Source organism: Vanessa tameamea, chromosome 13 (genome assembly GCF_037043105.1).
Source record: "Vanessa tameamea isolate UH-Manoa-2023 chromosome 13, ilVanTame1 primary haplotype, whole genome shotgun sequence".
Taxonomy (NCBI): Eukaryota; Metazoa; Arthropoda; class Insecta; order Lepidoptera; family Nymphalidae; genus Vanessa; species Vanessa tameamea.
In genome coordinates, this window is record NC_087321.1 from 9,226,669 (window position 1) to 9,241,592 (window position 14,924).

General features: G+C 32.6%; 4 protein-coding genes across 4 annotated transcripts; 1 reads left to right on the forward strand and 3 right to left on the reverse strand.

Annotated features, from left to right (window-relative positions):
• Window positions 1–445: 445 nt before the first annotated feature.
• LOC113403450 (essential MCU regulator, mitochondrial) lies at window positions 446–1,264 on the reverse strand. Its single transcript, XM_026643997.2, has one exon. It carries the CDS (start codon window positions 1,179–1,181, stop codon window positions 915–917), a length of 267 nt encoding a protein of 88 aa, XP_026499782.1. The 5' UTR covers window positions 1,182–1,264; the 3' UTR covers window positions 446–914.
• A 259-nt stretch (window positions 1,265–1,523) lies between these two features.
• LOC113403446 (ADP-ribosylation factor-binding protein GGA2) lies at window positions 1,524–6,301 on the forward strand. The gene is made up of 8 exons (XM_026643993.2): window positions 1,524–1,701; window positions 1,780–2,078; window positions 2,168–2,437; window positions 3,640–3,850; window positions 3,964–4,245; window positions 4,321–4,447; window positions 4,735–5,335; window positions 5,569–6,301. The coding sequence occupies exons 1-8, from the start codon at window positions 1,665–1,667 to the stop codon at window positions 5,779–5,781; spliced, it is 2,040 nt and encodes a 679-aa protein (XP_026499778.2). The 5' UTR covers window positions 1,524–1,664; the 3' UTR covers window positions 5,782–6,301.
• A 438-nt stretch (window positions 6,302–6,739) lies between these two features.
• Lst8 lies at window positions 6,740–10,564 on the reverse strand. Its single transcript, XM_026643995.2, has 7 exons — window positions 10,242–10,564; window positions 9,995–10,147; window positions 9,268–9,329; window positions 8,823–8,976; window positions 8,439–8,629; window positions 7,741–7,883; window positions 6,740–7,186 (listed from the first exon to the last, which is right to left on the reverse strand). Exons 1-7 carry the CDS (start codon window positions 10,371–10,373, stop codon window positions 7,071–7,073), a joined length of 951 nt encoding a protein of 316 aa, XP_026499780.1. The 5' UTR covers window positions 10,374–10,564; the 3' UTR covers window positions 6,740–7,070.
• A 977-nt stretch (window positions 10,565–11,541) lies between these two features.
• Window positions 11,542–13,871, reverse strand: LOC113403449 (high mobility group protein D-like). Its single transcript, XM_026643996.2, has 4 exons — window positions 13,715–13,871; window positions 12,909–13,071; window positions 12,663–12,806; window positions 11,542–12,530 (listed from the first exon to the last, which is right to left on the reverse strand). Exons 2-4 carry the CDS (start codon window positions 13,056–13,058, stop codon window positions 12,459–12,461), a joined length of 366 nt encoding a protein of 121 aa, XP_026499781.1. The 5' UTR covers window positions 13,059–13,071; window positions 13,715–13,871; the 3' UTR covers window positions 11,542–12,458.
• Window positions 13,872–14,924: the final 1,053 nt, after the last annotated feature.

The following is a 14,924-nucleotide window of genomic DNA, read 5'->3' on the forward strand; positions in this document are numbered from 1 at the left end:
ATATTTGGTTACACATGTTCTAGGCACCTACTCAAATGAGAATTATCATTGAATGGTTACTATTTATGTAAGTTAAAAAAATTGTCAGCAAACAGTATTGCTTTTCTGAAATACAGTATATCTTTAGTCAAAATAGGTATTCAATAATGTATTAGTTATAATATATACATTTTTATTCACAGACAAGTATACATGTCTGAAGTTTTATGAACATTGAGATATTATTTAAAGTCATGAAATTCTTTTTAGGATAAGACCAAAATATTATTTACATTTTAGTACAACCTCTTTTATAATAGAAATTGATCAATGTGAAACACAACATTATTAATATGATAATGGAAATTTTACAAATGTTAAATATTATTTACTATAAACTCATAATGAATAAGTCTTCCATAAGAGGATTTGAATGGATGGGAATTTAAAAAATAAGACTGAATAAGCCATTTTCAGAAGACATTTATTCACATTTTCTTAATATTAAGCACAAGTGTAATGAGATTTTTGAATACAACTAAATTGAGAGTAACATTTGACTAGCTCAGCACAGACTGCATAATTTGTTACCCGGGATATATTTATGAATATTGTGATTTTTATGATAGAAATTCAAATTAATGTATATAGCTTGCTTATCATGTATAAATATATGTACTTATGTCTACGTTGTAAATAAGTATGACTTAAAATTTAGTAACAACTAAAATATTGTTTGAGTAACCACCTAATTATTAAGTTAGATATTTTTAATAACTTAGCACAAAGTCATTAAATACATAATGTGGTTTTTGTAACACAATAAATTTGTATTTAACAAGCTTGTTTATTATTCATATACCCGCATTAGATCTATTAAAAAATAAAATACTTTCACATCAACCACCGTTGTCAATCCATCCTGGTTGAAATACTTAGTCGTCGTCATCGTCGTCGTCAGAAGGAACAAACAATTCATTCTCTTCCAGAAAATTCGCAATACTCTTACTTATTGCAGCTCCAATCAATAATCCTGGTACGACAGCACAAACAATACTCAGGAGTCCGAATGGTGTTTTTTCTGGTTCTGGTAGTATAGCACCAGTCGGAGTGGTAGTTGCTGTTCTTCGTGGCAAAACATGTTCATGTTTTGAGATGTTTTTAGATTGTACCACAAGTCGGGTCAATCTAGAAATAGCCATTTTTGAGCTACTTCTGTAAAAATTGTAAAATTATTTTTAGCAGCTGAATCAAATTTAGTCACAAATGTGAAATGTCGATTTGACATTGACAGATACTTAGCAATGAGTAAAAGCTACATGTATAGCAAGTATATAGCAACTATTTATTTAGATATGACATTGTAAAGTTTCCAATTACGGTGTAAATATCTTCACTTCAATAAACAAATCACAGTATTTTTTATTTTGATTTTTTTTGCAATAAAAGAATAAGATGAATTTTCAAAAAGTTATAGTTAAAAATAAATGTCAAAACATTTTACAAATACCGGTTTTCCCTTTTGATTATGGGTAATGTTAAATGTTTACATATTATAGGTCTCCCAAGTATGTCGAATATGTCAATGGCTTCTGGATAATGACATCTACCTAAAAACAAATTTACAACAAAAACTAGTAATAAAAATAGGTATTGGTTATTTGGTTCACTTAACTATATACACAATGAACGTAACGCTTACTAGTTTGGAAGCTTTAATTTGTAAGTATGTCATACACTATCGTCATTTTATATTTTTGTATCGAAGTTATGCATATTATGTGTTTTATCTTTCTTTAGTAAAAGCAACTTATGAAACTTTGCCACAACCTGATGCTGCGGCCTTGGAAGCTTTCTGCGTAGTGATGCAAGATTCCGCAGATGGTCCTCAGTTAGCAGCTCAGGCACTAGCGGCTCGTATTCACTCATTAAATGCTCGGGAAGCCCTCTTGGCACTCACAATGCTCGACAGATGTATGCGGCGCTGTGATTCCAACTTTCACGCGGAAGTTGGAAAATTTAGATTCTTAAATGAGTTGATAAAGCTAGTGTCTCCCAAATATTTCGCAGATAGAACAGCACCAGAAGTTCGAACAAGGGTAGGTGGAATGTACTTTAACTGTAGATGCTATAATTATATAATAACCTTTGAATAACATAATGTTCGCTATAAAAAACATTCATTTAGGTTCTGCAACTGCTTCATGCCTGGTCCATAGAATATCCAAAAGAAACAAAGTTTAAGGTTGCATTTGATATGCTCAAAAATCAAGGTGTTATAAAAGAGACTCCACCACCTTTGCCTCCCGAGGACAATACCATGATATCTAAGCCAAGAACTAAAAGTGCTATATTTGAAGATGAAGAAAAATCTAAGCTCTTGCAAAAACTACTACAGAGTAAAAAACCAGAAGATCTGCAGCATGCAAATAGATTGATTAAAACAATGGTCCGAGAAGTAAGTTCAGCCTTTGTATTTGTATGGATTCATAACAGATTTTATTCTTTATTCAACTATTAGGATATATATGAAAGCCCAGTAGCAAAATTTCTCTACTATTCAGTAATTGCTAATATATCTTACCACAAGCCTTCACTTTTTCCTTATGTTTATCAATTAGTATTAAGTATCCTGTAAAACCACTAATAGTACTTGATACATCACCTAGTTTAAATGAAAATTTTTAACATTACCCATTATAATGTTTAATAAATTATTATAAATAAATCCAGCTATAGTCTACATTATTTTAAATAGAAGTTATTTGGCTAAAAATGAGAAATAGGTGCTATGCTGGATTTGTATATAATTAAGGCTTAAGGCCTAAGGTCTAAAGTATATAATTAATAATTCTTAAGTAATTTTTATTAATGGAGCATGTGAATTCTGCATTATTGAGTTTTATGTTGAAGTTAGAGTCTGGAAAAAAGTATATCTACTGGTATTTAAATTCTCTTTATGGGTTTCTATTTATAAAATAAATGTAGGTAAACTAAAAGATTTATTACCAAATTTTGAGTGAATTAACCTTATACATTTTACTTTATTTAAATATTAACATAATCATTGATTACAAAAGTAACAAAAAAAGAAACACTTTACAATTAAATGCACTTACATTAAAAAAAAAAAGTCATACTGAAAATGTTAAAAAGTTATTATCTCTCGTTTAGTGTAGGTGCACCAAAAATTATATATTTTTTTGTAATCTGAATTTTGGTTACACACATTATCCAAATGGCACCAGCATACAATTGTATTATGTTTTAAAAGATCTAAGTATGTGACGGGTATATTTTTCAGTCACCAATTAATTTAAACAATTGGTATGATAAATTGATTGCATTCTTTTTACTATCTTTTGACAGACAAATAAGTTGATGTTTTGTCAATTTTGCTATATGAACTATTTATAAACTGTCAAAATTTCAAATTAATTCAAGTAAAAGATAATCAAAATAAAATAATTGACTCTAAATTTATTATTTCTGCAATGAATGAATGTATGAATTAAATTATTATTAATTTTCTGAAATGGAAGTTTTCACTTCACACCCTCAGCCCTCAATGATTATTTAATTAATCTATGATTATGTAAGTATAGTTATGAAAAATATTATATTACGATTTGGGTAACTTATCCACTAAATTGATGGCAGGAAGAACGTCGCTCCGAAGCTAACAGTCGCCGAGCTCAAGAAGTAAGTGCAGCATTAGACAGTGCAGGTCTTCTTAGAGATATGTTGGAACACGCAGAGGACGCGTCTTCTGATGAAGAACAGCTAATTCATGAGCTATATGCCAGTTGCGCGAGACTCCGTCCAGTGCTGCAACACTTGGCCTCCACTGACACACCAGCTGAAAATCTAAGTAAAAATTATTAAGAATCTCATACATGTGTATTTATAATGAATTAAATTGTCAAGTAAAGCAAAATATAATTCGTCATTTATATATTCTTAAGTGAACTTTTTTAATTACAGGTGATATACTACATGCTAATGATGTACTCGATGAAGTGTTCGATAAATATAACAAATTTGTTAGTGATATGAAAATAAAATCTAAAGGATCCAAGACAGAAGTACAAACAGCAAACAGTGACAGCTTACTAGATTTTGCGGGAGCCAACATTAACAGACACGAGAGTGACAAACCAAAGAATGCAAACAATACTGTGATAGATGAATTAGGAGATATTTTCTCTAATGAGAGTGCCAATAATATAGCAGAACCTTTGAAACCCGTTAATTTAATGTCCACTGGTGAGACTGGCTCACCAAATACGAAATATTTATTATAATTTATTACTTTTATATTTTACAATTTATCCATTTCAGAAGATGCAGATTTATTAGGAGAAAAAAATAAAAAAATCGAAGGTTGGCATGAACTAGACTCGCTTGGTGAGCAATTATTGAAACAATCTTTACCGGATAATTTGAAACGATTAGACAATTTTAATGGGTAAGTAAAAGTATGCCTCGGGAATGAGGCCTTTGTCATAACGACTAAAATACGTTACAGATAAGATAAATAAAAAAATTTAAACATTGTGATCAATAATATTCATACAACCAATATATTTAAAACACATATTTTGCCTAAATATATTATATTGTTATATTTTTGACGGCAGAAATTTATAATAAAACGAACGAGATACGGTAAGGATTTAACACTCAACAATCCGACTTAGAAATTAACAGCTGTCTATAAAATAAGGCTAATATATAATTTTTTTTTTATTCTAGCAAACATACAAAAAAGATTCCAATGAATGCTTTGGAAAAATCTTCACCTAAACACGAAGTACAAATAGCTAACAATACCGCATTATTAGATTTGGATTTCTTCACAAAAAGGAACGAAGAACAAAATAAGTCATCTTTGGCTCAGTCTTCAAAGTCAATCACTCCCAACGATGACGTCATGGTCGACATCAGTTCCGATGAGAAATCTTCATCTCCGAATATTTTAAATAACAATTTTGGAGTAAAATCTGATAGCTCTCTAGATAATATATTGGACTTAAGATTACCTGCAGAAAATGATACTAAAATCATCACTACGACTGTAGAAAATAAGGAAAATCTATCGACTGAACAGAAAGGCGTTGCAATGAATAAAACCAACAATGTGCAACCTCTGACTGATATTAACTTGACTCTACAGAGTGTCCATCCAAGTAAAATTCCTCCGTTGACGGTGTTCGAGGAGGACGATGGGTTAACAGTGGTGCTACATTTCTGTAAAGATAAGCCACGCCCAGACGTGAGCGTTATCGTAGTTTCGACTACAAGTAAAAATACTTCGCCCATAGAAGATTATAAGTTCCAAGCGGTTGTACCAAAGGTATCTTATGTAGATCTCTATTATTATTTGTTTATCGCTTTAATAATTTCCCACTATAAACTGTATTACATTCATTACACACACATCACATCATCGCACAGGTTAAAAGAGGTTATACTAATCATTGCCAATATAGTTATGAAGAATATAATGTAAAAAAGTTTATAAGCAAGTGGTCGATTATATTGAATTTGTGTATGTGGTGCACTAGTCGTAACACAAGCTATGCGCAGGGCTGCAAGGTGCGCCTGCTGTCGCCGTCGCACACGTCGCTGCCGGCCTACAACCCGTTCCTGCCGCCGCCGGCGCTGACGCAGCTGCTTCTGCTCGCCGCGCCCGCCGCGCCGCCGCCGCTGCGCTTCGTGCTGTCCTACTCGCTCGCCGGCGACGCCTGCTCGGAGATGGGCGAGGCCGTGCTGCCGGCGCTGGACGCCTGCTGCAACTGAGCGTCGCGTGTTCCGAGCTCGGCTGCTCCCGCTGTTCGACGTCTCGCTTCATCAGGCGTCGTCTGTATCCGGTGCGACGTCTGCGGCAACAGAACGTCGACTGCGTTCACTGAGCGCCGTCTGCGTTCACTGGACGTATCGTATGGTCACGTACGCACAGTCTAAACGTCGCGCGTCTACTGAGCGTTGCAAATAGTTCTTTATGTATAACCGCTTGCATTTATATCTATTATTCTAGTCTGCGATTAAGTCTCGACATTCCGATATTACTTATTATTTTAATTTATTAAAAAAAAACAATTTGATCTGAATTATTTTAAAACAGTATTAAGACGGTTCGGATGTGGGATTGTCAAAGTTATAGAGATGTCACAAAAAAGCATTTATTTTGTATAATGTTTTTTACTAAGTATTTAATATATTTGTTTATATTTCGGTCGAAGTGCAATACACGATACTTAATAGAATTGTATGACTTACATTATTTATATTATTGCAAGAATAAATGGTATTCGCTTGGTTCTATGTTTCAATTGATTGCATTTTTATACATAAATCACTCATGCTAGTGCTTAAACACTAAACATTATACATTCATATGAAAACATTTTTAGAAAAAATTAAAATGTGAAAAAAGACACAGTACTTCAGTAGGTATTTTTTAATTTAAAAAAATATTTACAAGTATGGCTACATCATTTACACAGTAAATGCATTGAACACATGTCCTTTTAGTATTAAATATTTACAACAGATAAAGAGATGGCAAAGTCAGTCGTTGATTGTCAGTGTACAAACATTCGTTTCAATTATAGATCCTTGTTGACAAATTGATTAAATTTTCTCTTTTTAAAGAGAGTTATATAGATGGTTACATTTTTTTATTTGACAATAGATTTTTTTAGTTTAAAGATTTATATATGATAATAATCCTCAAATACTTGAACTGTATTATATATTCAGAAATTGATGAATGACTAACACTGTAAAGATGGTATCAGGTAGTTCTTTTTCCGTCATTCAGCTCTTTCACTCAAAGTAAATAATCTAAACAAAAACTGAAACACTTGAGTGAACAGAGTGAATGGGTCTGTTATAAATTTTAGGCTTGGCGTGAAAAAGAGTCAAGCAGTGAGAAACTTAGCTTAAGTTAAAAAAATATTTTTCATCATTAACAAACTCTTCAAAGTATACCTAAATAACGCACCTTATAAACACACTTCGTTTATAAATTGTGTACATTTCAAAGTAAGTTCTAATATTTGATCATATACATATATGCATGAATCTTATACAGCTTGGTCTCTGAAAGCGAGCGCGGTTATCGGCTTCTGGTGTCCGCAGTACTCGCGCTCCAGCGTGCCCTTCTCCAGGTCCCACAGGCGGGCGTAGCTGTCGGATGAGCCTGTAAGCAATAACCATTTTAAGTCTCATTTTACTTGTTAACAATTACAGAGATTATAAATCATGTCGCAGTTCTCTAATATATTAATAGTGCTTAAATTTAACAGACTTTTTCTCTGAATTAGCTACCTCATTTACTTTTCATTATTTTGCAAAGTGTCAACAAGAATTAAACTTCCCATGTCGTGCAATTAAATATTCAATAAAAGTAAACAGTATCCCTTATTGTTATGTTTTCAATATATATTGCTCGTCATTTTTATGATGTAGGACTAGCAAATGGGCCACATAGACAATGGCGCTGTAAGAAATAATAAACATTCCAACCACGATGTTAGTGTTCCTGCAATTACACTGGCTCACTCACCCTTCAAACCGGAACACAACACTACCGAGTATTGCTGTTTGGCGGTAAAATATCTGATGAGTGGGTGGTACCTACCCAGAGGGGCTTGCACAAGGCCCTACCACCAAGGATTGGTAATTAATGATTAGTAAGAATATTAATTCGTGTGTGGGTACTACAAATAATGTATGAAGTCTGACGTAGATTACCGGTAAAGAGATATCTCGAATCGAGTGTGAAGGCGGCGTCCCACACCCAGCGTTGGGTCTCGTGTCGCAGCTCTCGCATTAGCGACCAGTCGCTCGTGCGCCACACGCGCGCAGAGCAGTCGCCTGACGTCGTCACCAGCATCCTAACACACAGATAATTCGGGTTAGAAGCGAGGCAAAACTATCTGTTGCTCGTCTGTGTCTGTGACATCACAGTGGGGCGTGTCCCTGAGGTCCAACGCTCTGTAACGTCACTGCGCAACGTATACTTGAAGTTTACGACACAACACAGGCAGGAGTAAGGCCAAATAAACAGCTTTGACCTTGATTGGTCGAGATCTAAAAAAAATGTGGTATTCGTCAGAAAATGTCTTTTTAAATGTCGGGCAAGTTGTTATTAGAACTTTGTAAAATAAAATTTGTATGTATCTTACAAATTTTATTTATATGGTAACAACAAATATTATCAAATTGCATGGAATATAGAAATATTAGCTGTCACTGAAATATAGTATAAATACTTTTGTTTACAATTTATTTTATTTTATAACTTTTGAAAGCTTTATCACATCAATTGTGTTTGTAGAGAACGAGTATCTGAACTCATAGAACAAACCAAACACCATTTTATTATCAACATATTAAATGTGTTTTTTCTCAAGTTTGTATGCATTGTCTGTGATATTAAATATACTTACGTGGAATCATAGCTGAATTTACACCGTAGCGCGTACTTCTTATGGGCTTGGAGATGTTTGCGAGGCACAGGTCGCGGGGGAGACCCGCCAAGCGACCACACGTAACAGTTCCCTTTGTTGTTAACAGCAGCCATCATCTTCCCCTCGGGGTCAATAGCTATATCCTGGATGCTGGTTTCCGCTTCCGGAATCTGTGTTTAGTTAACAAAATATACATAATTACAGTAGACTCTCATAAGCACATGCGAATCTTACCAATTTTACCAAAAAGAACCAGCGAGACATAGATCTTTTCGACACTTTTCCACACAGTAAAATTATGTTTAATATGATTTTAATAAGATAGGCTTACACAACTTCATGTAAAAAAAATCTAATAATTACTAGTTGCTCATTGTGATCAGTCTTCAAGTCCCAAATATGGATGATGCCACTCTGCCCTCCAACCATGATCTGCGACTGGTCTGGATGAAGTACCACTGCATTCACAGGTGCTGGCACTTGAAATATCCTCTGGCATTGAAATGGATGACCAATTCTGAAATATAAAGTACATACAACTATCATGAAGTTGATTGGGCATAATTTAAATTATTATTTATAAATTTTAAAGCTTTTTTACATTCCTCCCCCAAGTGAGAGAGAGAGAGAGACAAGAGACCTGAGTGAAATGAAAAAATACAAATAGGACCTACAGAAATATTTAAATAATCTATATATTATAGGAATGTACATGTTTGGTCAGCATAGGTAATTATTGTAATGATGTCTGTGCTAGCCAGTAGTCTAAAAAGGACTAAATTATTATGTACATCAGTGGCAAAAGTACCTTATATCCCATATTCTTGCTGTGCAATCTTCTCCACCTGTGTACATCCATTGACCATTTTCCTGAAATCATAATTCTAATTATAAATAAGTTTAGTAAAAAAGAATTAACATTTTTTAAACAATAAATAATGTTTTCATATACATAATAACAAGCTATAGTGATCTTTCTTGGAATGTAATTTGCATTTTAGATGTCCTTTGTTATACATTCTATAGAATAGACATATATAATATCATATTGAAGGTATTCTTATTCATGCAATATAGGCATAATCAGGCCACCAATATTCTCTATTATTTAGTATCTGGTACCGAATAATAGCTAGGATTATTCAACATTTGGCAAATAGTTGTTAAAAAAAGTTGCAGTGAACAAAAAAACTTCCTTAAAAAAACCATTTAGTATTGTTATCATTAATATAAAAAATAAGTCTAAAGTCAGTGGCATCAAAGTGTTTGATTAATTAAGTTATTAGTAAGGCAATATATAAAGCACATAATTGTTGTGAAAAAACGTATTTATGTTCATAATTGTGATCAAGTTGATTGTGACAAGGCTACTTAAAAGTGTGATATTCTTTAAATTTATGTCGAATAATAATGGCAAGTTATTGTACATAAGGAATTGTGATTTATTAGAATTTGACTATTCGCTATAACAACTGTTTGTGACATCTCAAATCATTATATAAATCAGAAAAAATAAAAATACTACAGTGACATACCTGAAACCCAACTCTTGATACATTCTTCACAACGCCTTCATAATTCAAGACTGGGTCAGGATTAGCACTAGCCAGATCGTACGTACGAATGTGTTGATAACCACAAGCAGCCACCGTTTGTCCATTTGGGCTTATTTCTAAATCATTTACTTGCTGAAACAATAAATAACAATTAAAAAGGTAAAACATAAAAGACTGGATTCTTTATACATATTATTTAATGTTGTACTATATAAACATAGTTTACCGAGTCAGGATGTTGCATAGTTCTTAAACAGACACCACTATGCGCTTGCCATAATTTAATGGTATGATCGTATCCCCCTGTTACCAGTGCTACTTGGGAACCTGCACCGGCGCTCGCTCCTTCACCCGACATTTTCACGAAGCAAAGCTTGTTTTACATTAAAATAAATATAATTAACGTAACGCAACAATTTTTAAAACTACTAAATATTCAATGTATTCCTTTAGCCATATTTAGACTGACTTCATTTATTTGAATAATATTTATATTATTATTGTTTAATGTTTATTCCAGTAACATAACCTTACTTTCATACACTTTGACTTTGACATTTGACAAGAAATAGGGAATTAGGGATTAACATTACTAATAACATCTAAGTGTAGTACTTAACGGTAGGATTAAAATTTATTTGGGTAGAACCGTTAACAGTATCAATTTGTAACAAAATCAGACTTTATTTACTTAAGAGCAATAGTAACTAATCTTAATACTTTTATTATCAGAACAGTTATTATTTTTGTTTAATTCGCTTCTCCGAATCAAACAAAAACTACTATGTAATCCGATTATTTTGAATTATAAAGCTTAAGCTCCTTAGGCGTAAAGTATCACTTATCATGTTTTTATGTTGCATAGCCTAACAGCAACCCGGAAAACATAAAACACAGGGCAACATGTATTAGCAATATAAAAATGTATTAAAATATTGAACCTGAATTTAACTCCTAGCTGTCGCGATGGATAGCTTTTAGTTAGTGAAATTTAAATATTGATTTCACTTTTACTATTAAAAGCTACCATCTAATATAATGCCTAATATGTCATGTATCGTGTCAGAAAGCAAGCCCCTATATTTAAATAGTAAAAACCAAGAGAGCATTTGATATAATTATCAAACATCGATAAGTATTAGAGTGATATATAAAAAGTACTGGCAACATTCTTATTTAATTTGACAATGACTAAACTTGCGTAAACTAAAATCAAAATGACTTCAATGTGCGTTAGCCTCCAAATGTTTAAGATTTATTACAATGCGATTTGAATTATAAGCTTTGCTACAATGACTCCGTCTATTGCATTAAAATGTAATGTCTCTTATATACAGACATTATACACCAATTTGTTACGTCATTTATGCATAGGGTCATGACGTATAAATGGTTATGAAACGTGTCTTGTTAACTAATACAAAATGTATGATCACTTAAGTTCTAAAATAGAAAATAAATTCATCAAATTTAAGGAATGCGTTTCATGATAGAAAAAGATAGGAATAGAAGAATGAAAAGACAAATTGAAAAATAGAATCTTATATGAAATTACTTTATTGAACATGTAAAATCCGTATTGACATGAGGAATGCTAATTCTCATTTACAAAATAACACAAATGTAAAATTTCAGAGACTAATCACATTGAAAACCTACCTATAACTAACTAAAAATACAACATACACATCAATTTCCTAAATTTAAATTGCTCAGTGCGGGCTAAGTCCCGAACTGTCCATTCTTAGCTTAGAGTTTGGTACCATTATAAGCATTGAAATTTACAATGAGAGGTAGGTTTAATTAACAATAAGCCGACACATCATTCATGAAATTGTCTCTAATTTTACATATTGACATAGTTCAACCAAAACTCTTGTCTGTAGGGCAAATAAAAATTAGCGTAAATTATACTTATGGCATATCAAAGCACAGCTTTACGGCAAAAGAGTTTGTTGTAGACATACAGTTTTGATAAAACCATTTGAGGTACATTACAAAGGTGAGCATCCAGTACACCAGTCACAGCGAACTTAACGAGGGAGGGCTAACTGTACAATTCCCCAGTGTATACATGCTAACACTTAAACATTATTTTTTTTTTTTTTAAAGGCTTAGAAACCTAGAGACCTTAGCCTGTGGTGAAACTTTCCAAACTCTGCACTCTTAAAACCTATTAACTAATCAATACTACAGTAAGGTAAATAAGTAGTAAACAACACCTGTCAAATAATCAACAATTTCATTATGTCGATCCAAATTTTATAAATACATTAAAGTGTGTCATTAATTATTCTTTGAATTAAAAAATATCTCTAATACTTGTATAAAAAATTAAGACAATGCAATACAGACTTTGGAAAGTCAGTCCCATTTTACTTTGTAATAAATTAAGTCCAAGTAAATTATTCAATATGAACAGAAATGCCTATAGGTTGGGAGATCATTCGCTTTCTTCCTCCTCCTCCTCAGCACCTTCCTCATCGTCTGATTCATCCTTCTTCTTCTTTGTCTTCTATAAAAACAATGAGAAAGTTTAACACGGTAATCAACATATTTTCATTTGTGTTAATAGTAACTTAAATAGTCTGCTTGAATATGTTATGAATAACTGTAAAATATATGAATAGATTAATGTATTGCTTACGGCTGGTGCTGCTGCTTTCTTGCCCTTCTTTCCTCTCTTCTGTGCCTTTTTGCCACCCCCTTCACCACCACCACCATTAGCATTATATGACTCGAGGTCTTTTGTGTATTGCTCCTTTGCCTTGGCAGCCTTTTCCTCCCAAACCTATGAAAATAAAAACAAAGTTAAAATCGTAAGGCAAAAATATATATAAATGACAAAGTCTAAATTAAAGATTACTGTTAATTAGTTATTAAATATACTTACACTCTTGTCTTTCATTGACCTCCATATTTCACCTCCTTTTTTAGCTATTTCGGTGACTTTAAGACCTGGATTGTCGGCTTTTATTTGTTCTCTTGCGCTATTTAGCCAAAGCATATATGCTGACATAGGACGCTTCGGCTTGTCCGACATTTTAACTTTTTTCCTGAAAGTTATAATAATACTTAATTAAAAGGAAATTATTAAGAAATAATAAATAAATAATCGTTAAATAGGTTATAAGATTCAAGCACGGTCTATCTTTCGTGCTAACGTGCTTCCACGCGACTATGAAGCGTTCTTAGGAGACATTTTGGCGGGAAACCTATTTACGGCTTAATGCATTAAAAATAATAAATTCCGATAAATATTTAATGAAAATCCAATTAAAACAAGCCATTTTCATTACGTTTGATGAATTAAATCGATGAAATTAGTTATCGCCCCTTACAACGAGTTCACTGGCCTATACCGAGTCGAACGAGCCATTTTGTTTTCTCATATTGTGTTGAAAATACGCATTATCTCTAGATGACATAATTACTAAATAATACTAAAACTATTTAACTACGATTTGTAGAAGAACTGTTTCAGTCGTTCAATGGAAAACATCCGAGAAATTAATTATTTAAAATAGGGCGTCCTTTCTTATACCCACGCGTACTAAGGAAAGTACGACGAAGCCTATAGCCATGTTTGACTCAGAATTCCAACGTGGATTAAAACATAATTTACTAAAACGCACTGTGATAATCACTATTAAGCATACTAAAACACGTAAGAATCATTAGAAAATTAATTTGACTTACCTGATGGCAAAAATTTTGAAATAATTTTTGAACTGGTACACAACCAAACTGCAGACGTAGAGAACCAGAAGAAAATGTATGGAGCTCGAAGTAATGTTCCCAGTGCAAGCTAGCTTGGGTCAGTCTCGCGTCGCTACAGTAGCGCCATCTATCTCGTTCGCTATTGGCTGACAAAATCAATAGGGCCAACTTTCAGAAACTAGGCGAGCATCTTGTACTACGTATATCCGCGATTCGCTGAATAAATTTGTTATGATAAATTAGACTCTATCGTAAAATAACTAAGTATAGTTTTCATTGAATATTTCAATTCCTTACATTATTATCAATTAATGTTTTCGCCTTAAATTAAAGGAAATAACTTGAAATTGTACCAAATAACATATACACGAAATGGTTAATAAATAAATAAATATTTTGTAATCATCATTTTGAACAATTAATTTAATAAGTATGTCAAAATGTGGTCCAATCCTCTTTTAGGTTTCCCTTACGAGACTCTAACAAAATACCTCGCGCCGGATTTTAAATGCCGCCAACGTTTATTTCGAAAAAGTAAAAAGCGCGGCAAACGTGAGCAAGAAAGGGACGCCAATAAAACATAACGTTTGTGAACGCGTTTGTTTACGATTTGATATTTTGAAGGAACTTGAGAAATAGTTTTTATTTCTTGACATATAAGGGCGTAGCACTTAAGATGTTAGTAATAAAATGCATTCTAGATCTTCGGTTGTCAGTGGACCATGGATAAAAGTATACATTACATAGTTATTAGAATATTCGAATAGTATTTTCATCCACTGTTAAGCATCATCAACAAGTATTGTAACAAAAGATTGATGTTATACCTATTATACCTATTCGGATGAGCTATGATTTTGTTAAGTAAATACGATGTTATTTTGATATTGCAGAGATAGGTAGCTTTTCAAGAAAGTCAGTTATTATTTCATACAATATTATAGGAGACTTTAGTCAGTCAGAGTCAGTTTTAATTCAACAATAACAATGTAAAAATATACTGTCATTTTGTTGTAATTCGTTCTAACATAAATACATTTGCTTGGGACTTATTGTAAGTGTAAGCTTTTTGTTTCAGAAATAATCGTAACACTATAATTTAAATTTAAGAAGTAGGTAGTAGGTACTTAAAATATTTAATAATTTTCTTGTAACTTAGTATGTGACTAAATTAAAAACTACCTAATAA